This window comes from Podarcis filfolensis (assembly GCF_964270895.1).
Source record: "Podarcis filfolensis genome assembly, chromosome: 13".
Taxonomy (NCBI): Eukaryota; Metazoa; Chordata; class Lepidosauria; order Squamata; family Lacertidae; genus Podarcis; species Podarcis filfolensis.
The window spans coordinates 1,580,101-1,601,815 of NC_139615.1; the positions used below are offsets into that span (position 1 = coordinate 1,580,101).

At 50.9% G+C, this 21,715-nt stretch overlaps 1 protein-coding gene across 9 annotated transcripts in view; it reads left to right on the plus strand.

Moving 5' to 3' along the window:
• CAMTA2 (calmodulin binding transcription activator 2) overlaps positions 1 to 21,715 on the plus strand; it is a 59,802-nt gene extending 38,087 nt beyond the window's left edge. For 4 of the 9 annotated variants that reach the window (XM_083580785.1, XM_083580783.1, XM_083580784.1 and 1 more), the window contains exons 13-23: positions 4,432 to 4,610; positions 5,367 to 5,445; positions 7,102 to 7,405; positions 9,020 to 9,375; positions 10,190 to 10,377; positions 12,546 to 12,786; positions 14,108 to 14,179; positions 14,392 to 14,412; positions 16,011 to 16,237; positions 19,512 to 19,586; positions 20,601 to 21,715. In XM_083580785.1, the coding sequence (XP_083436911.1) occupies positions 4,432 to 4,610; positions 5,367 to 5,445; positions 7,102 to 7,405; positions 9,020 to 9,375; positions 10,190 to 10,377; positions 12,546 to 12,786; positions 14,108 to 14,179; positions 14,392 to 14,412; positions 16,011 to 16,237; positions 19,512 to 19,586; positions 20,601 to 20,667 (1,809 nt within the window). In that variant the 3' untranslated portion in view covers positions 20,668 to 21,715. The remainder of the gene's footprint in view (positions 1 to 4,431; positions 4,611 to 5,366; positions 5,446 to 7,101; positions 7,406 to 9,019; positions 9,376 to 10,189; positions 10,378 to 12,545; positions 12,787 to 14,107; positions 14,180 to 14,391; positions 14,413 to 16,010; positions 16,238 to 19,511; positions 19,587 to 20,600) is intronic. The other 5 variants (XM_083580789.1, XM_083580787.1, XM_083580791.1 and 2 more) reach the window with 5 other exon arrangements.

The following is a 21,715-nucleotide window of genomic DNA, read 5'->3' on the forward strand; positions in this document are numbered from 1 at the left end:
TTAAAACTGAGGACAGCCAGAGGACGCTTGCAGCTCGCAGTCGGGCCCCTTGGACATTTTGGGGGTGAGGTGGGGGCGGCCAGCCTGGGTTTTGCACTCCCCCCTCCCTCGATCTTGCATCCTTTTCTCTCTGGCGGACAACGCGCCTAAATTTAGCCCCTTCTCTGGCGTCAGCGCTCAGGTTACAGTGGGATTGGCACCTAGGTGGCCAGCCGGGCTATTCTTGGCTCACTTGGGGCGGAAAGATAAGGCCCAGGCATCGTCCTGTCCGTCTGTGGGGATTAGATGCGGGGTTGGGGGGCGGAGAGAATGGGCTGGGAATTCTTTCCATTGAGATCAGCAGGGGGTGGGTTGGGTGGGTGCTGTTGTCTCAGGACCACTTGGCTCCTGGTGTGTGTGTGTGTGTGTGTGTGTGTGTGTGTGTGTGTACGGGCTCTTGGATACCCCATAAGGGAAAAAGGGCAGATTTATTTTGTTTACAACACCGTCCCCGATTCCAGTGGCAGGGAGTTCCACTGGCTATGCCCCTTCCTTTCATCTGCCCCGAACCTTCAGCTTCATTGCATTTCCACCCGTTCTGGGGTGCTGAGAGATTTCTCTATCCAATCTCCGCATGCCGGGCATAATTTTACAAACTTCCATCATGTCGCCTCTTATTCACCTTCTCTCTAAACTAAAAAACGCCCTCAACGCTTCGTAAGTGAGTCGCTCCCATCCCCTTGAATATTCCGGTTGTTCGTCCCTGAACCTTTTCCAAATCTTAATTCTGTTCCAAATCTTAATTCTGTTAATTTCTCAGTTTCCTCCTTTCCTATTGGTGATAGATTTTTCGCTAATAATTTGGTTTTATTGATATTCAGTTTAAATCCAGAAACCTTTCCATATTCTTGAATGATTTCCAGCACTTTAGTAAGACTCTCTTTCGGATCCTTAGTTGTTATAATAAGATTGTCCGCAAACGCCCTCAGTTTATAACTGCTACTTCCCAGCTTTATCCCTTTAATATTTCCCCCCTCTCTGATTTGTTTATTTAGTTTCCATTGTTAAGATCAATATTAACGGAGCGAGGGAGCCGGTGTACAGCTTCCGGGTCATGTGGCCAGCATGACTAAGCCGCTTCTGGCGAACCAGAGCAGCGCACGGAAACGCCGTTTACCTTCCCGCCGGAGCGGTACCTATTGATCTACTTGCACTTTGACGTGCTTTTGAACTGCTAGGTGGGCAGGAGCAGGGACCGAGCAACGGGAGCTCACCCCGTCATGGGGATTCGAACCGCCGACCTCCTGATCGGCAAGTCCTAGGCTCTGTGGTTTAACCCACAGCGCCACCCGTGTCCCTACCTTTACAATATTGATCTCCAAATTCCATCTCTTGTGACATACCCATCATAAACTTCCAGGACACGTTGTCAAAGGCTTTCTCCGCGTCCACTGCCATTAAAACGGCTGGCTTATCTATTCTTAAACCCAGGTATTCCAGCCTTTTCCAAATCTATTAAAACACAGACAGCGAGAACAGAGCCTGCCAGATGTCAAACAACTACCAGACTTTTAGAAGACACCTGAAGGCAGCCCTGTTTAGGGAAGCTTTTAATGTTTGATGTATTACAGTATTTTAATATTTTGTTGGAAGCCGCCCAGAGTGGCTAGAGAATAAATAAATTATTATTATTACAGTGGTACCTCGCAAGACGAATGCCTCGTAAGACGAAAAACTCGCTAGACGAAAGAGTTTTTCGTTTTTTGAGTTGCTTCGCAAGACGAAAACGTCTTGCGAGTTTGTTTCCTTTTTTAAAAAAACCGCTTGAAGAGGTGCAGTTGCGACTGACCGTGCTCCGCAAGACGAAAAACATCGCAAGACGAAAAGACTCACGGAACGAATTAATTTCGTCTTGCGAGGCACCACTGTATTATTATTATTATGGAGGAGGAGGCTGACACCCAGGGCAGGAATTCGTCCAAAAGACACCCCCACCCCCCCCGCCTCTCCGTTTCACGAGCTCCAGAGGGTTTCACCTCTTTCTCCCCCCCCCCAGCCCAGAAAACCCCCAAATGCACTGCAAGCGGGGTGCGGGGTTGGACTAGATGACCGCTGAGGGTCCCTTCAGTTCTCTGGTTCTGTGTGCGCAGACCTCAGAAGGGCTTTTGCCCTCTGGCGGAGAGGGGGGCTGGTTCCCTGTGGTTTTCGGCTGGGGAGGGCCAGACTCCCCCCACCCCACACTTGCCAGGGCGCCCTGACCCAGAGAGCGATTCTTCGAGCACCCTCGACTTGGGTTTCCCCTGGCTGGCATCCGCGCTGGCATCCCGGCCTCGTGGGTGGCCCCCTTCTCCCACCCCCCCGGCCCAGCAGGCTTTGCACCCAAGGCCTCCCTCCTGGCGATAATTCGGGGGCTCTCGCGCCCTTTGCAGCTGGGCCTGCCCCCCAGCTGGAGAAATTTCCCCTTGAGGGATGGGGGTCCGGGCTCTTGCCCGCGCAAATGGGGTTTCTGGGGGTCTCGTGGCCCCTCTCTCCTTGTGGGGTGCCTGTAATTGGCAGTGCCATGCCTGGGGGAGGAGAGGCAGGGAGCGGAGGGGGGGCGGGTTGCAGGGGGGGGGGAGAAAACAGACCCAAGGAAATTTGATGCTCAGCAGCTGCCTCTCTGACATTTCATTGTGGATTTGTGACTGAGAACCTCTGTGGCCAGCCATGCCTTTGAAGCGCCGCCTGGGACTTCCCAGCAAGGGCAAGAAAACCACCTGTCGGGTGGCCTCTGAAACACTCAGGGCGGGCCTTGGCCAACCGGGCGCCCACCGAACTACAACTCCCATCAGCCCCCGGTGCTCCCCAAGTCTGGAGCGCGATGATGGTTGCAGAGAGCCTCGCCTTGACGGGGTGGGAAACCCACATCCCTCCAGCTGTTAAGATCCAGCCGGATCTTCTCCTCTTTTGATTTTTTTTTTTTTTTACATTTTATAAGATATTTATTAGGGTTTTACACAAGACAGAGATTTACAGAATAAAAAGAAAGCAAAGAAAAGGAAGAAAATAAAAAAAAGAAAAATACAAAAAATACAAAAATACATAGAAAAAAAGAAAATACAAAATACAAAGAACAAATAGATAGGAAAAAATTAAAAAGCAAATCCATTTTTTGATATCTTTAAGCTCATTTGCTTGTTTCCTTGACCTCCTCACACCTCCCCTTTTTGTATTCCCATTTACATAATCAATTCAGCAAATCCTTACCCTCTTTCATTTATCTTAACTCTATATCTTGACATATTATAGCTATATGTTTTCATCCATTATCAATCCATTTTTGCATATTCTTATTAACCTTGTTGCTAATGCCACTTATTTTCAATCCAGCATCATTTTAACATTCATTAATTTTACAATATTTCTGCAAATAGTCTTTAAATTTCTTCCAATCTTCTTCCACCAACTCTTCTCCCTGGTCTCGGATTCTGCCAGTCATTTCCGCCAATTCCATATAGTCCAATTCCATATAGTCCTCTTTTGATTTTCTATTCCTCTTTTGATTTTATTTTTTACTTCGTATCTTTGTTATTTCTTTATTTCCTTTTCCTCTTTTTTGTTCCTTTAGAAATTTCCTATTCTCTTTTTCCCCCCATAAATTTTATTAGTTTTCACAATATTATAAACAAACAAACAAACAAACAAACACACAAGACAAACAAACAAAAATCATAGCCTTATTGAAAATTACAGTTATTAACTTTGTTAAGTGACTTCCTCGCTTCCCCTTGGTTGAATTTCATTGCATGTCCTTTTAACGGTTTCCCAAATCCCAATTTTTATGAAATTTAACTTAAGCATTAACATCCTTAGATCTTCACCTTATGGAATTAAACATATTAATTCATCACTTAACATAAATAAAATCCTAAGCCCATTAACTATCTGCAAGCTATTTTCAGTTAGTTTAACTTAGCAAATTAACTAAATAATGATTAAATTTAATCCACTCTTCCTGATACTCCTCCTCCTTCTGGTCGCGGACTCTTCCGGTCAGGTCGAAAAAAATCCATCATCTTCATCTGCCATTCTTCTATTGTTGGTAATTCTTGGGTTTTCCACTTTTTAGCTAACAAAATACGAGCAGCAGTTGTGGCATACAAAAATAGTTTAACATCTTTCTTGGGCGATTCCAAACCTGTTATTCCAAGAAGAAAGGCCTCTGGTTTAGAAATTTCCTATTCTCTACGTAATTTCCTTTTCCCTCATAGGTAAAGAGATAGCATATAACGTTTGTATAGATGTGTACGTTTCTAATCAATAAAGAATTAAAAAAATAAAAATAAAGGTCCAGCTATGCCGATGGGATTTGTAGTCCGAAACAGCTGCTTGGTTCTGGGGGGCGGCAGAGAACGGCACCCCAGTTCCCGCCGATGCCCCAGTCTCCTGACCGACCTCCTCCTCCCCACCCAGACTGCCTTGGACTCCTTCGAAGACCGAATCGTGGCCCTATGCGAGAAGATGATGTCTCAGTCCTGCTGGCTGCGCTCGGAGACCCTTGTCCACCACGTCAGCTTCCGGGGGATGACCCTCCTCCACTTGGCCGCCGCCCAAGGGTACACCCGCCTCATCGAGACCCTCATCAAGTGGCGGTGAGTCCCCCTGGCCCCCGTGAGACTGCTGCCGCTTCCCGGCAACTGAGCACTTCGAACCCTGTTTTTAGGTGCTTTCTTTTTACTCCCAGCTTCCCAGAAAGTCTGTGAGCTTCAACCGCTGGCAGGGCCACCGGTTTGATGGCAGTGTGGCGCAGTGGTTAGAGTGCGGGGCTGGGATTATTGTGTTGAAATGAGGCAGTGGAGGGCAGCAGGCCAACCAGAGATCAGCAACCTGGATTCAGGAGCATTTGCTTCCTCCAGCTGCTGAGCATTGTGGCTGGTCGCCTTCGATAGCCCTTGAATTGGTTTGTCCAATTCTCCTGCAGCAAGGAGTTCCACAGTTGGACTGCGCATTGCACAAATAAGTCCTTGCTTTGGTCTGCCTTTAATCCCCCAACTCTCAGCTTCACTGGATGCCCTCGAGTCGCTCCATCCCTTCCATCATTCAGATGGGCAGGGTATTATTATTATTTTATTTTTATTTTTATTATTATATCTAAGGTGCTTCCTTACATTACTAGCAGTTCAGGGTGTTAAAAGAGTAGCCTAGATTCTTCCCTCTGCTTTTTTTGAGAGCCAGCTGTGCTCGTGGCTTTCCCGTGGCAATGAGTTCCATGTGCCAATTGCGTGTCGCGCACAGAAGCACTTCCTTTTCCAGCGCAATTCACTGGGACTGGAGGCGAGGCTGTTGCTGGCCTGACCGCCCCCCCCCCCCGCTCCCTCCCTGAGCCTGACCTGATTCCTTCCCCTCAGGAACCTCAACGCCCAGAGCCTCGACCTGGAGCAGGAAGTGGACCCTCTCAACGTGGACCATTTCTCCTGCACCCCCCTGGTGAGTTGACCCTTGAGAGCGGAGCGGGGTGGGGGGCTCAAACAGCATGAACCTGAAGATACCCACTCACCCTGGAAAACAGCATCTCTGCAATCCCACTTCTCGTGGAATCAAAAAGTTGGAAGGGACCCCCATAGGTCATCTAGCCCAACCCGCTGTGACCCATCACCTGTTCCAGATGCGAAATCTCACTTAAGACCTTTCCTCCCTCGCCATCTCCCTCCAGCTTTCCTGTGGCTGGAGCGCAGGGGGTGCAGGTGGAGTTTGGGGTCCACAGGAATGTGTTTTTTATTATTACCATTGAAATACAACACATAAAAGGTGGGGTTTTTTAAAGTGAAATAACAATGTATTATCGTTATCATAATCAAAATACAACACATAAAAGGGGTGGGGTTTTTTAGCGAAAGAACAGCTTTTATTATTATCATTTAAATACAACATGTTAAAAGTGTTTTTTAAAAAATTAAAAAGGATAAAAAGAAAGAGAATAAATAGTACAGGGATGTCCTGGTCGATCCCTGATTGATGCCCCCCTAAAAGCTGAACAACTTTGGCTGTTCCCATGGGTAGATCACTTCCAGTGATCTACGCAGTTCTTTATAGTGGGAGTAGATCACAATCTCTTGAAAGTTGGACATCCCTGGTATAGTATATCACTATAACAATTTCTAAAAATTACAATTTTCAACCTGCCGTGTTTTGCGTAAATGAGTTCCAAATTTATAACGAAATTTGCCCATGCCGAGGCTACACCTGTAAGCAATCCGCTCACAGGTGGGTCTCGATTTGGCATAGCTGTCAACGTTTCCCTTTTTTAAAAAGGGAAATTCCCTTATTCCGAATAGGATTCCTCGCGAGAAAAGGGAAAAGTTGACAGCTATGGATTTGGGTCGGGGCAGCAAGGACTAACTCCCTGCTCCTGCTAAGAGCCGCTGCCCAGTTCCTGCCCCGTGTGCTTTCCTCCAAGAGGGCCAGGAACTTGCTTATTGAAGCCAATGACAGCTCTGCTGTGTGGGGCGTCTGCTGCCCTGTGCCCCTGCTCTCTAATTTTTTTTCTAAAAAAATTATTAGATTTTCCACAATAATAACAAAAACCACGAAGCAGAATGACACGCAAAAACAGAAAAAAGAAAAATACATCAATGAACGAAAGAGGAGAAAAAGGAACAATAAACAGATAAACAATAACAACAAACTTAATTCTTTACAAATCCAACCTTTTAAACATCTTGGTTGACTTCCTCTAGTCCCTCCGTTCCGAGTTTCCTTGTAGTTGAAAGTAACAGCTTTCCAATATCATTATTGAACTAAAACAATCTTCAAGTATAGTCCATCTTACTTACGTTTCTTAATATTCTAAATCCCATTTATTTAATTATAACTTAGTTTAATCCTAGGCCTGGTAATTTCTAATTTTCTATATTGCAATATTTATTCAAACGGTCCTTAAATTTCCTCCAGTCCTCTTGAAACTCCTCTTCTTTCTGGTCGCGGATTCTTCCAGTCAGGTCAGCTAGCTCCGAAAAGTCCATCCTCTTCATCTGCGCCCCTGCCCTCTTGGGTGCCACCTAATCCCACCCCATGCACACAAGTTGCACCCGCGCTCACCCTCTTAATTCCACCCCGTGTTTCCCCCCACCTCTCTTCCGCTAGATGTGGGCCTGCGCCCTGGGCCACCTAGAAGCCGCCCAGCTCCTCTACCGATGGAACAGCAACGCCCTCGCCATCCCTGACTCCTTAGGGCGCCTCCCGCTCACCGTGGCTCGCTCCCGGGGCCACGTCAAGCTGGCCACAGCCCTGGAGGAACTGCAGCGCCAGGAGGAGCGCCTGGAACCACAGCCGGCCATGGAGCCGCTCCTGGACGTCTCCGGGGGTCCCGCGAAGGCCGGCAGTTGCCCACGCAGGCCGGCAGAAGCCCTGCACATCCCCTCCCCGCTCTCGGCCAGTCCAGACACAGGTAGGCGCAGGGGCCGGCTGCCCCGTTTTTTAGAAAAACTACGTTTCACGTTCAGTGGCATCCACCTGGGCTGAAAAAGGGCTTCGGCCGCCTTAGGGGGCTTTTTGGTTTAGAGTAGTGTTTCCCAAGGTGGGACACAGGTGGCGCTGTGGGTTAAACCACAGAGCCTAGGACTTGCCGGTCGGAAGGTCGGTGGTTCGAATCCCTGCGACGGGGTGAGCTCCCGTTGTTCGGTCCTTGCTCCTGCCAACCTAGCAGCTTGAAAGCACACCAGCACAAGTAGATAAATAGGTACCACTCTGGTGGGGAGGTAAACGGCGTTTCCATGCGCTGCTCTGGTTCGCCAGAAGCAGCTTAGTCATGCTGGCCACATGATCCGGAAGCTGTACGCCGGCTCCCTCGGCAGTAAAGCAAGATGAGCGCCGCAACCCCAGAGTCGTCCGCGACTGGACTAAATGGTCAGGGGTCCCTTTACCTTTAGTGTTTCCCAAACTTGGGCCTCCAGCTGTTTTTGGACTACAACTCCCATCATCCCTAGCTAGCAAGACTGGTGGTCAGGGATGATGGGAGTTGCAGTCCCAAAACAGCCAGAGACCCAAGTTTGGGAAACGCTGGTTTAAAGGAAAAGCAAATAAAGGGGAAACACGATAGGGGATTATAAACATATGCCTGGTTTGGATGGAAAGAGGTTTTCCTCCCTCTCTCCCTTGGAAATCCAATGGAAGCTGAATGTTGGGAGATGATATAGAAACCTAGAACTAGATAGTACATTGGCTCCCAGTACGTTTCCGAGCACAATTCAAAGTGTTGGTGCTGACCTTTAAAGCCCTAAACGGCCTCGGCCCAGTAGACCTGAAGGAGCGTCTCCACCCCCATCCTTCAGCCCGGACACTGAGGTCCAGCTCCGAGGGCCTTCTGGCGGTTCCCTCACTGCGAGAAGCAAAGCTACAGGGAACCAGGCAGAGGGCCTTCTCGGTGGTGGCACCCGCCCTGTGGAACGCCCTCCCACCAGATGTCAAGGAAATAAACAACTTTCTGACTTTCAGAAGACATCTGAAGGCAGCCCTGTTCAGGGAAGTTTTTCATGTTTGATGTATTATTGTGCTTTTTATATTCTGCTGGGAGCCGCCCACAGAGGCTGGGGAAACCTAGCCAGATGGGTGGGGTATAAATCATAGATTATTATTATTATTATTTATAGTGTTGGAAGGGAACCCGAGGGTCATGTAGTCCAACCCCCTGCGATGCAGGGATTCGGGGCATATTTATTTGTTTTATTTCATCAAAGTTGCACCCTGTTTGATTTTATTTATTTTTTAAAATTACAATCCCTCAAGGCAGCTTATGGAAAAAGATAAAACCATAGAGCTATTGGGAAGAAAGAGGAAAAGCAGAAAGTGGAAAAAATGGCAGGCCCAATTCAGATTAAGACTCCTGTCTGTGGATCAGACCAATGGACCACGTGGTCCTCCATGTTCCCAAGGTGGCCAAGCAGTTGCCCCCGTGGGGAACCCAGCAGGCAGGATTCGAACACAAGAGCCGCCCTCTCCCACTCTGTTGGGGGGGAGCCAGGCTGGCGAGACCCTTCTCTCACGCCTCCCCTTCCTTCCGCAGGGCTGAGCACCGCCAGTGGGGTCTCGTCCCCCTCCGAGCTCTCCGAGGGCTCCGTCTCCATCACCTCGGCCTACTCCAGCGGATCGGCCCTGCGGGAATCCCCCGCCTACAGCCCCGAAGCGGAGGGGGCCATGGACGTCTGCCAGGCCCCGGTCCCCGAGAGCATCGCCGGCTGGTACCTGCGGGAGAGCCCCAGCCCGGCCCACGCCCTGCCCCACGCCGCCCCCTTCTTCATGGACTACGACGAGGTGGGGGCCCACGCGGGAGCCCCCGAACCAGACCTGGAGCCGGAGCTGCTGGGCTACGGCGAGAACGCCGAGAACGAGGAGTACCTGCCGGCCACGGACGTCCTGCAGGTGCACACCTTGGGACCGTAGAGCAGGGAGGGGGTTCCCCAAAGGTCATCCAGTCCAACCCCCTGCCACGCAGAAATCACAGCCGTGTAACCTCGGCTTTAAAAACCCCAACTTTCTGTTTGTTATTATGATTGTCATTTGGAGTCCACCGCCTTCTGTGGGCCTAAAATCATAGCACCGTCGGGTTGGAAGGGACCTCCAAAGGTCATCCAGTCCAACCCCGCTTGCGATACAGGAACTGCAGCCAAATGATTCCTAGCAGATGGCCATCCTGCTTTAAAATACCCCGGATCTGCCTCCTTCTGAGGTCATCCATTCCACCACTGAACAGTCAACTGTTCAAGGTCCAGGGTCCTTGTCTCTTCTCGTCAGAGAGGCAGTGGTGGTGTAGTGGTTAGTGTTAGGCTAGGATCTGGGTTCAAATCCTCCCCTCTGCCACGAAGCTCGCTTGGGTGACCTTGGGGGCCAATCACTGCCTCTCTCGGCTGACCTTGCAGGGTTGTTGTGGGGATTCGCTGAGGACTAAGGAGAGACCAGGGTTCAACTCGGTGGCCGTGAAGCTCGCTGGGTGCGGCACACTGCCTCTCTCAGGCTAACCTAGAATTGCAGAGGGACCCCCAAAGTCATCTAGTCCACCTCCGGCAGTGCAGGAATACGACCCTTGCAGGGTCGTTGTGGCGGGGATGAAATGAAGAATAATGCTCATGCCACTTTGAGCTGCTTGGAGAAAATCATGGGATAGGGATGCATTAAGTGTACCACCAAAGGTACCCTGGCACCAACGGCCTCTTTCTCTTCTCCGGCCCCCGGCCAGGTGGACATGATCACTTTGGCCAAGCAGATCATCGAGGCGACGCCCGAGCGTATCAAGCAGGAGGATTTCAGCTCCTCCGAGGCGCCCCTCCGCGAGCGCCCGGGGAACCTGGGGCTGAACGAGACCATGACCTGGCTCGCCAGCTACCTGGAGAACGTGGACCAGCTGCCCAACTTCTCCCAGCGAAGGTAAGCGTCTCCCTTCCTCCTAAGCGGGTGGGCACGGCGGGCTTCTCCTCTCCCAGGCATTGCAGATCCCCCACCTTCAGGTGAGAAGTCAAAGAATCAGAGAATTGTGGAGTGGAGAGGGGTCCCCCAGAGGTTCTCTAGTCCACCCCCCTGCAGTGCAGGGATTGCAGCTGAAGAATCCCTGACCGATGGGCACCCAAGCTCTGTTTAAAAACCTCCAGCGAAGGAGAGCCCACCGCGTCCTTCTAAGGGAGTCCATTCCCCTGTTGAACAGCTTTTAAAGACCTTTGTGGCTTAGGGCCCTCGTATTTACGGGACTGCCTCTCCTGGTCTGCCCCGCAGAGGACCTTAAGGTCCATGAACAACCATAGTTTAGAGGTCCTGGGCTCTAAGGAAGTCAGACTGTCCTCCACCAGGGCCAGGGCCTTCTCAGTGGTGGCTCCGACCTGGTGGAATGCTCTGTCCCAGGAGACCAGGGCCCTGCAGGATTTAACCTCCTTCCGTTGGGCCTGTAAGACAGCACTATTCTGCTTAGCTTTCAATTTGAACTTAGCCTGATCTTTTATTCCCCTTCCTTCCCTCCCCTTCCCCTTTTTATGAAGATCACCCGCTCTGAGACCCCACAGCTAATTCTCCCCTGGCCTCCTTGCTGGCCCAAGTAGGACCAATTCTGCCAGCTAGCCCTGTGGGTTATCTAATGTTTATTAGATGGATTTCCCCTAAATGCTAATCCTTTCCTTCTGGGCAAGTGCAACGTTTATTAGAGGAAACACAGAAAACAGCAGTATTTTAAACATCTTTGAATTTATGTACAGTGGTACCTCGGTTTACGAACTTAATCCGTTCCGGAATTCCGTTCTTAAACCGAAACCGTTCTTAAACTGAGGCGCGCTTTCCCTAACGAGGCCTCCCGCCGCTGGTGCCCTTCCACCGTTCGGATTCAGTTCTTAGACCGAGGTAAAGTTTGCAAACCGGGACACTGCTTCTGGTTTTGCAGAGTTCATAAACCGAATAATTCGTAAACAGCTGTTATTAAACTGAGGTACCACTGTACTGTATTGCATTTTGAAAAAGAGAACCCTAAATCAATAAGTACAACCAACTAGCAATGATATTGATGTAGAACAGAATGTCCCTATTTTCATCTGAGGAATGCTGCAGGCTACAGAATATCCTTTCTTTTGCCATTTGAAGCCACGAGTTCAAATCCTTCCCTCCTGAGCAGCAGAAAACAAGCTTGCTCCCTCTTCCACGTGATAGCCCTTGAGATAAGTGAAGATGGCTATCATAGCTCCTCTCAGTCTCCTCTTTTCCTGGCTAAACATCCCCAACTCCTTCAACCATTCCTCATCAGGCTTGGTTCCCAGGCCCTTGATCATCTTGGTCACCCTCCTCTGCACACCTTCCAGTTTGTCAACATCCTTCATAAATTGTGGCGCCCAGAATTGGACACAGTATTCCAAATGTGGTCTGACTAAGGCGGAATAGGTAAAGGGACCCCTGACCATTAGGTCCAGTCGTGGCCGACTCTGGGGTTGCGGCGCTCATCTCGCTTTACTGGCCGAGGGAGCCGGCGTACAGCTTCCGGGTCATGTGGCCAGCAGGACTAAGCCGCTTCTGGCGAACCAGAGCAGCGCACGGAAACGCCGTTTACCTTCCCGCCGGAGCGGTGCCTATTTATCTACTTGCACTTTGACGTGCTTTCGAACTGCTAGGTTGGCAGGAGCTGGGACCGAACGACAGGAGCTCACCCCGTCGCGGGGATTTGAACCACCGACCTTCCAATCAGCAAGCCCTAGGCTCAGTGGTTTAACCCACAGCGCCACCCGCGTCCTCAGGGATAGAGCAGAACTATTACTTCCCTTGGTCGGGACACTCAGCTTCTGATGCAGCCTAGAACAGCGTTCACTTTTTTGCTGCTGCAACACACTATTGGCTCATGTTCGGCTTGTGGTCTCTTCAGACCCCCAGATCCTTTTTACATGGGCTGCTGAGCCAAGTGTCCCCCACCCTGTATTTGTACCCCTGGTTCTTCCGGGGTTCATTTCGTTCGTTTTGGCCCAGCTCTCCAGTCCATTCTGGTCCTCTGGAGTCCCGATTCTGCCTTCCGCGATATCAGCTCGTTGCTGACCCTTCGCCGCCGTCTCCCCCCCCAATTTCTCTTCCAGGTCCCTGGCGTCCTCCCCCTCCGGCCACTCCTGCCTGAGCCCCCTGCCCTCCCCGCTGGGGGAGCTGTCCTTTGACCGCCTCCCCCCGCCCCCCACGGCGGCCAGCTGGGCCGAGTTCCTCAACGCCTCCGCCAACGGGAAGATGGAGAGCGACTTCGCCTTGCTGACCTTGTCGGACCACGAGCAGCGGGAGCTCTACGAGGCGGCCAAAATCATCCAGACCGCCTTTCGCAAATACAAGGTAGGTCTGGTCCAGGGAGGCGCTTTGGCGGATGGGGACCATGCCCACCCCAACAAGCATCTAGCCATCCCCTCTTGGAGACTGGGCACTGGGGTGCGCGGGTACGTGGTTCTCTTCCTACCCCTTTCTTCTTCACAACAAGCCTGTGAGGCGGGCTAGGCTGAGAGATGGAGACTGCGAGCTTCGTGGCTGAGTGGGATTCGAACCCAGATCATAGGGCTTTCTTTATTGCAATTATTTGTATGGTTTTAATAGACTTTACACACACACACATACTGTAGTTTTAATTCTACGAATGTTAAATTGTTTTCTAATTCTTATTTTCCTATGTTTTAAGCTGTTCTCGTTTTCATCCATAAGCCGACTTGAGTCCCCGCCAGGGTATGAATAAATATATAATAAAAATAGCCTGACACTCACTAACTGCTATACCACGCTGCCTCTCGTCCCTCTAGTGCAGTATTTGGTGGCTCTTGCAGAACAGCTCAGATTTCACAGTTGGAAAGTCTCTAGCCTGCAGCAAACAGTCATAGTCTAAGGCAATATTATTATTGTTATTATTTTAAAATTTGCATACCGCCCTTCCCTCGTAGATCTCAGGGCTGTTCACAGCATAAAAATGCAAGATAAAATACACAAATGACCAATAACCTCTCTCCCACAAACACATCTAAAAGACCAGAGAATGCTAATCAGAGAAAGGACTGACTATAGATTGTGTTTCTGGTTTCGTCCAGCATTAATTCATTTCGAGTTATAACCTCATCAGCAAGTTTCCGATTAAAAATTCTGGATTCTACTAGTGGGGGCCAGATTTTTATATCATAATCAATACCTGATGAGGCTAGAATTGGGTCACCTTCAAAGGTAGCCCCACGTAGAGCGCATAGCAGTAGTCCAAGCGGGAGATAACTAGAGCATGCGCCACTCTGGCCAGACAGTCTGCAGGCAGGTAGGGTCTCACCCTGCGCACCAGATGGAGCTGGTAGACAGCTGCCCTGGACACAGAATTAACCAGGAAAGCCAGGAAGTCCATTAAAAAAAATGACTGAGGTGGAGAGAAGTGTGTTGGCTAAGTCCCTGAGATTTACGAACTCCTCTTCTGCCTCCTTCCTCATAACCTGGAGGTTGTCACAGGCTGCCTCTCCCAGTGACAAAACTTGCTGGCGCCCCCTAATGTTGACCTCCAGGACTTCCACCCTACCTGTCCCAGCCACCACCTGGAGCCTCCGCCTTCCCTTGTGCTCCTTGGAGGGGGTCTGCATCGGGGGTCTCACCTGGCCTGCCTTTCTCTCTCTCCCCCCCCCTCGGTTTCTGGCAGGGTCGCCGGCTGAAGGAGCAGCAGGAGATGGCAGCCGCCGTCATCCAGCGGTGCTACCGGAAGTACAAGCAGGTAAGGCCCAGCCGGGAGGGAGAACGTGGGGAGAGGTGTGGGGTTGCTCCGAGGGAAATGGTAGAACTGCCGAAACCAAAGGGACCCCCAGGGGTCATCTAGCCTGACCCACCGCTAGGCTCTTTTTCCCTGGGTGGCGCCGGCACACCCACGCTAGCAGCCCGCCGCCCCACAAACTAACCTGCTCTTGTTATTTCTCTCTGTCTTGCAAGCTAACCTGGATTGCCCTGAAGGTAAAAGAGGAGAGGAGGGGGCCGTGTGTGTGTGTGTGTGTGTGTGTGTGTGTGTGTGTGTGTGTAGCAGGGGGGAGCTTGCGCCTGCTTTCAAGGGGAGGGGAATATCTGCCCTTGATTCCACTGGGGAGCCCAGCGAAACCTTTTCCAGGTGACTGACCTCTTGCAATTACCTTATTTTTCTCTTCGTAAGACGTACCTGGCCATAAGATGCAGCTAGTTTTTAGAGGAAAAAAACAAGGAAAAAAAATATTCTGAACGAAACAGTGGACGTATCATTTTTGTGGTTCATGCTGCGGCCACAGACATGTGATCTGATGGTGAATTTGGGGTGACCCAATGCAAAAATCCTGAGGATCCATGTGGATCTGTACTTTGTAACCACGTTTTTGCGCCATTGCGGCCCCACGAAACAGTGGGTGCGTGATTTTTTTGGTGCAGGCTGTAGCCATGGGCATGCTATGTGATCTGATGGTGAATTTGGGGTGAACCAATGCAAAAATCCTGAGGATGCATGGGCTTTTACCTCCCCCCTCCCAGGCAGCCTCCACCCTTATCTCTCTCCCGATCCCACCAATCAGCTGCTTCCTTTCAACACTCCCTTCCCTCTTGTTTGCCTTAGTGTCTTTTCCTTAGCCTGGAGCAGTTTTTTGCTCCTCCTTTTCTTCTAATTTCTCTCCTTATTGCTTTGGTCTTCCTGTTTCCGCCCTTTGCAAGTTTGCTGTCTTTACCTCCCCCATCCCAGGCAGCCTCCTTTATCTCTAGCCTCCCTTATCTCTCTCCCCGATCGGCAAACGATCAGCGGCTTTGTTTCAACACCCCCTTCCCTCTTTCAAAAAAAAAAAAGCACAATCTGCTTTTCTCCCCTGCAGTTTGGCTCCAGGGACCACACATTCGCTCTGTAAGACGCACAGACATTTCCCCTTACTTTTTAGGAAGAAAAAAGTGCGTCTTATGGAGCGAAAAATACAGTATATGCCACCTGTTCCTCCAAGGAACTCAAAGGGGCACCTTTGGTTCTCGTCCCTCCCCCCTCCTCGTTTAATCCACACAACAACCCTGTGGGGTAGGCTAGGCAAAGAGGTAGTTCCTGGCCCAAGGTCACCCCATGACCTAATGGGGATTCAAACCCTGGACTCCCGAGTCCTCATCTGACAGCTGCAGGCGGTTTGGGGGGATGGACGGCCTTGCTGCACCCAGGGAGAAGCACCCAGGGAGAAGCTCATCTCCACAGTTCGTGGAGGAGGATGGACAGAATTCCTGAATTGTGCTGAATTCTTGAGCGGCAGGGACCCCCAAAGGACATCTAGTCCAACCCCCTGCAACGCGAGAATCCCTGACAGGTGGCCACCTGACCTCTGAGCAAGTTGCTCCCTTGTGGGCTCAATTCCATGTGGATGGATCCTGGAACCATAGAGTTGCAAGGGACCCCCAAAGGTCATCTAGCCCAACCCGCTCTAATGGTTGAAAAGGTGCTGATGTGGTTGGTTGGTGGGGAGGTATCCGGCACAGCCTGGCTTCCCTGGGGCGTTTGGGGGTGTCAGTTTGGAGACGGGTCTCCCTGAATAACCGCTTCCTGCTTCCCTCTCTCCGGTCAGTACGCCCTGTATAAGAAGATGACCCAAGCGGCCATCTTGATCCAGAGCAAGTTCCGCAGCTACTACGAGCAGAAGAAGTTCCAGCAGAGCCGCCGCGCCGCGGTCCTGATCCAGCAGTACTACCGCAGCTACAAGGAGTATGAGAAGCTGAAGCAGGGGAGACGGGCCTCTGCCGCCATGCAGCAGAAGATCAAGTGGGTGCCCGGACGCCTGGGTCCCCCAGAAAGGTGGGCAGTGGTGGAGGGGGGATCCGGGAGAGAGCGCCCGCGTTGGCTGCCTCCGTTCAAAAGATCAGTGTCGTCCGTGTAACGTCTGTAGCGACAAATCCCTAAAGAGAACCGGGTGTCCCGCTTCGCAAGGAATGAGAAAGGGCTCCCGCGCTTGGTGGGGGTGTCTTAAATTCCAAAATTTTTCAGCTGGGGGCCGGTCCGCCGTCCCTCAGACCTTGTGGGGGGCCGGGCTATATTTTGGAAAAAGAATATGAACGAATTCCTATGCCCCACAAATAACCCAGAGATGCATTTTAAATAAAAGCACACATTCTACTCATGTAAAAACATGCTGATTCCCAGACTGTCCGCAAGCTGGACTTAGAAGGCGATTGGGCCGGATCCAGCCCCCGGGCCTTAGTTTGCCTACCCCTGGTCTACTGCATTACTATGAACAGTGCTTTTTTCCCCTTAAAATATGTTTAGGGGTACTCTCATTTTCCTACTCATATTGAAATACTGCCCCTCAGTGAGGACAAACTTAGATTCACAAAATGTTTAGGGGTATGCGTCCCCCCAGGAAAAAACCACTGACTATGCACAAGGCAGTTTACGAGCCGAAGAAACAAGAAAACACGCAGCAAAGGCCTTATAACAATCCGATCCAATACAGTACAGTGGTACCTCTGGATGCGAACTGGATCCGTTCTGGAGCCCCATTCGCATCCAGAAGCGAACGCAACATGTGCCCGCAGGTCGCAATTCACCGCTTCTGCGCATGCGTGTGACGTCATTTTGACCACCTGCGCATGTGCGAGCGGCGAAACCTGGAAGTAACGTGCTCCGTTACTTCTGGGTCGCCGCAGCGTGGAACCCGAAAATACTTATCCCAAAGCTACTTCAGCCCGAGGTATAAAAAAAAAGCCATGAAAACATACATTTAGAAGAAACAGCTGGCATATCCAATAAAGTAATGCACAATAATCCATTAGAATATAATAGCCCACAACAAAATTAATTCTCGGAATATCCGCAAACAATAATCAGACAGAATCTCACTCTAATAATCAATTGCTAAACTCTTTATTCTGCTGGCACCTGTCTGTTTCCGGCGGCGATGTGCACCGTATAATCGGTCAAAATAACAGCGAGTCACAATGCATAAAAAATCACAGTCTGTAGAAAACCATTTAAAAGCCTCAAATTGAGAAATATCCTTAGAGGCAGTTGCTGGGCTGAACTTGTCAACGGCCCCTATCCCCCTCCAGCAGCTGGGATCCAGAAGCATTTCAGCCTTGGAGGCCAAAAGGCCCTGATAGCCCTCTCCTCCTCCTTGTATATATCCTATCCGCTTTTGATTTGGCGGCCCTGGCTGCTTCCAGTGGGAGAGAGTTCCGCAGTTGAACCCTGCAGTGCTATGGGAAGGAGGACTTTCTCTCCTCCTTACCGAGTCTTCCAGCATCAGGAGGGAGAGAGGGAGGGAGCCCACCCCCCTGAGCGCCCACCAAAGTAAAGCCCTGGTGCGGCCCCCGCCTGACCGCTCACGGCCCCAGCATCCTTCCCGCAGCCGGCCTCTCTCCGGCCAGCTTCCTGCCACGACCGAGTGCGATATTATCCGCCCCGGCTGAGACCGAGTAGTAATTTTAGACTCTGCGAGGTCATTCCTCTCCTTCCCTCTGGGCTTGACCGCGCGGCCTTTTTTCCGATGCTCTCTAGGGACTGGAAACTTGGCTAGTCTTCTGCCTTTTGAGGGAGGACCAAACCGCCCCTTCTCTGAGCCCCGGGGAATGAATGGCTCATGACTGCCCTTTCCTGCCAGCTGACCGAAGGCCAAGCAGGGGGATCTGGCCTAGTCTTACATTTCTAATTTTATTTATTAGTTTGTTTGTTTATCTTGCTGGTAGTTTGTTTGTTTTCAATTTGTATCCTGCCCTTAATATTTCCCCACCCCCTGCAAACACATTTTAAAGGCCATAGAATGTTAATCCGCCCAAAGGCCTGGTTGTAGAGAAAGGTTTCGTATAATAATAATAATAATAATAATAATAATAATAATAATAATAATACGTTTTTATTTATACCCCGCCCTTCCTGGTTCAAAAACCAGGCTCAGGGCAGCTAACAATAAATTTAAAACACTTAATTGTAAAAGCAGCATTAAATACAGTATAAAAAACATGAATAACAATAAAATTCAAAGTTCAGAAATCAATTTACGGGAATCCATCCAATAAGTATTAGATAATCCCCAGGGCCAGCTGGTTGAATTTGGGCCAGTGGGGAGGCCAGGGGAGAATTAGCTGTGGGATCCCACAGCGGGTAATCTTCATAAAAAGGGGAGAGAGAGGGAAGGAAGGGGAATAAAAGATCAGGCTGAATTCAAATTAAAGGCCAGGCGGAATAGCTCTGTCTTACAGGCCCTGCGGAAGGAGGTTAAATCCTGCAGGGCCCTGGTCTCCTGGGACAGAGCATTCCACCAGGTCGGAGCCACCACTGAGAAGGCCCTGGCCCTGGTGGAGGACAGTCTGACTTCCTTAGGGCCCTCTAAACTATGGTTCTTCATGGACCTTAAGGTCCTCTGCGAGGCAGACCAGGAGAGGCGGTCCCGTAAATACAAGGGCCCATTTGTGCCACCTAAAGATAGGCAAGGAAGACGCCAAGCAAGGCTCCCTGGGGAGGGCGTCCCACAAATGGAGAGCCACCACAAAAAAAGGCCCCGTTCTCGTGTTGCCGCCCTCTGGAGCTCTCGCGAAGGGGGCAGACAAAGAAAGGCATCGGGTGATGATTGCAGGATCCGACGGGGCAGTTCATACGGGGAAAGGAAAGTTTCCCCTAATGCTTAGCTAGAATCTCCTTTTATTTCGTTTCTCGCTCCCTCTTCCATGGGAAAGCCCTTTAGATATTTGAAGAGGGCTACCATATCTCCTCTCTGTCATACCCACCTCCTCCTTCAACCGTTCCTCATCAGGCTTGGTATCCAGACCCTTGATCATCTCAGTCGCCTGCCTCTGCACCCGCTCCACCTTTGTCAATCTCCTTCTTCAACTGGGGTGCCCAGAACTGGACGCAGCACTCCCAGTGGGGCAGAAGAGACCAGTAATATGATCATAGAGTGTGTTAATCGCCTTCGCTTTTGTTGCTGCTGCATCACACGGCGGGCTCACGTTCATCCTGGGGTCCAGGGAGACAGCTGGGTCCCTTTGCGCTATTGCCAAGTACATGTTCGCTCCCTTGAACCCAGCACCCCTCCCAACACACGGCTCTCTCTTTCTCTCCCCCCCCCCCCAAACAGAGGAACGTTCCTAACCAAGAAGCAAGACCAGGCAGCTCGGAAGATCATGAGGTTCCTGCGACGTTGCCGACACAGGTAAGGCCGAAGGAAGGGAGCTGAGGCAGGCTTAGGTGGCTTAAAAGTCTTTGGGTGGACTGTCCCGGTATTCGTTAAAAACAGTAGTAGTAATTATTATTTTTTTCAGCGTTATACAAGATTCTGCAAAATGCAACGTTGTCAAACAGGATCTGGTGACAGTAGGCATTCGTCCTGTTTGCAGAGTAAGCGAGGGAAGGTTGCTGCCACTTTGGGGCTGCCTCTCTGCACCACCACTAACTATTATTATTATTATTATTATTATTATTATTATTAGTTATTATTTGTACCCTGCCCATCTGGCTGGGTCTCCCCAGCCACTGTGGGCGGCTTCCAACAAAGATTAAAAATACATAATGTCACACATTAAAAAATTCCCCGAACAGGGCTGCCTTCAGATGTCTTCTAAATGTCAGGTAGTTGTTCTCTTTGACATCTGGTGGGATGGAGGGCGCCACCACCAAGAAGGCCCTCTGCCTGGTTCCCTGTAGCTTTGCTTCTCACAGTGAGGGAATAGAATAGAATAATAGATGAACCGGGTTCCTTGGCAGGCTTTGAATAAACAATTTATTATTGGTAACATATAGACAGATCATTTAAGGATCTTTACAATTTTATAATATGCGGAGAATAACATGTGCTGAAAAACCAGAGAGAGGAGCTGAGGGAAGGGAAAATTCTTGGGGAGGGAAAATTAGGGGGGGTGAGGATGATATGTCTTTGATAAATTGTTATGCTGAAATTATTAATAAAAATTAATTTTTAAAAAAGAATAGAATAATAGAATTGTATCTCATAATTTCCCAAGTTGTTAAGGGCTTTATATACTCGGCCCTGAAGCAAATTGGTCGCCAGAGCAGATAAGGTGTCATATGCCGACAGAGCCTCCCTCCCAGCTCCGGGATCAGCCGCATGGGAAGAATGGCGGAGTCAGAAAGGGAACCCCAAGGGTCATCTATCCCAACCCGCTGCGGAGGAACGCTTCTCACGCTTGCCCTCCGTCTCTCCTTGCAGGATGAAGGAGCTCAAGCAGCGAGAGGAGCTGGAGGGGCCCTCACAGAAGCGGGGCCTGGCCACTTAGCCCCCCACCCGCCCTGAGCCCCACGGCCGGAGAAGGAGAGTCTTAAGCCCAGGCGAAGAAGGAGCTGGAGCAGGACTGTGCAATAGAGACTGGCTGAGTGGGGGGGACAAACTCATTCTCCCTCCCCCCTCCCTCCCCCCTCCAGGGTGGCGGGTGCAGAGGGCGCCCTGCAGTGCCTCCCCCCTCCGCCCCCCACGCTTCGCCTTACATCGGTGCCAAGTCTTTGCCCCGCTTCCCTCCCCCCTTTTACCCCCCACGTGTGGGGCAGGGGAAGAGTAGCTGAGGTTTCGTTTGGGGGGGCAGGCAGCTGCCCCCTCCTCCTCCAAGCCCCGAGTGCGCAGGCCTTGCTGCGTAGGAATCTGCCTCCCCTTGAGCCAGGCCACTGGGCACCCACTCGGCTCAGTATTGCGTGCACTGGCCGGCAGCATCACCACCAGGGTTTCAGGCAGCCCTGCTTGGCGCTGCCAGGATTGGACCCGGGACCTTCTGCAGGCGAGGCAAGGTGCTGCTGCAGCGGCCCTCCTCCAAGTCACTGACCATTGGTCCATCCAGCCTACACTGACCGGCAGAAGCAGCAGCTCTGGGGGATTTCAGGCTCCGGCACTCGGGAGATGCTGCCAGGGTCCTTCTGCATGCCTACTCTGCCAACGAGCCACGAGGGCACTTCCCGTTGGCCCAGCTAGTATTGCCTGCACGGGCTGGCAGCAGCGGCGGCTCTCCTGCAAGCCAGAGAGGGGATCCCACCCAGCCCTTCCTGGAGGTTCTGTTGGGGATTGAACCTTCTGCATGCCAAGCAAGTGTTCTACTCACTCAGCTCCGGTGCCCCTTATTGAAGAAGCCCCGCCTTCCTGCTCTCACTCCCCTCCTCTCTCCCGCAATGCACTTTTGAATCGCCCCCACCCTCAAAAAAAGCCGGCCTAATTTCCCCTGTGTACATCTTCCTTCTTCACAAGTGTACATATCTAGCCTCTCCAGGGCTGAGCTGCTGGATCTCACGGGGTCCCTCTCTCCCTCCCTCCCCACCCCCAAAGCCCCCTCACCCTCTATC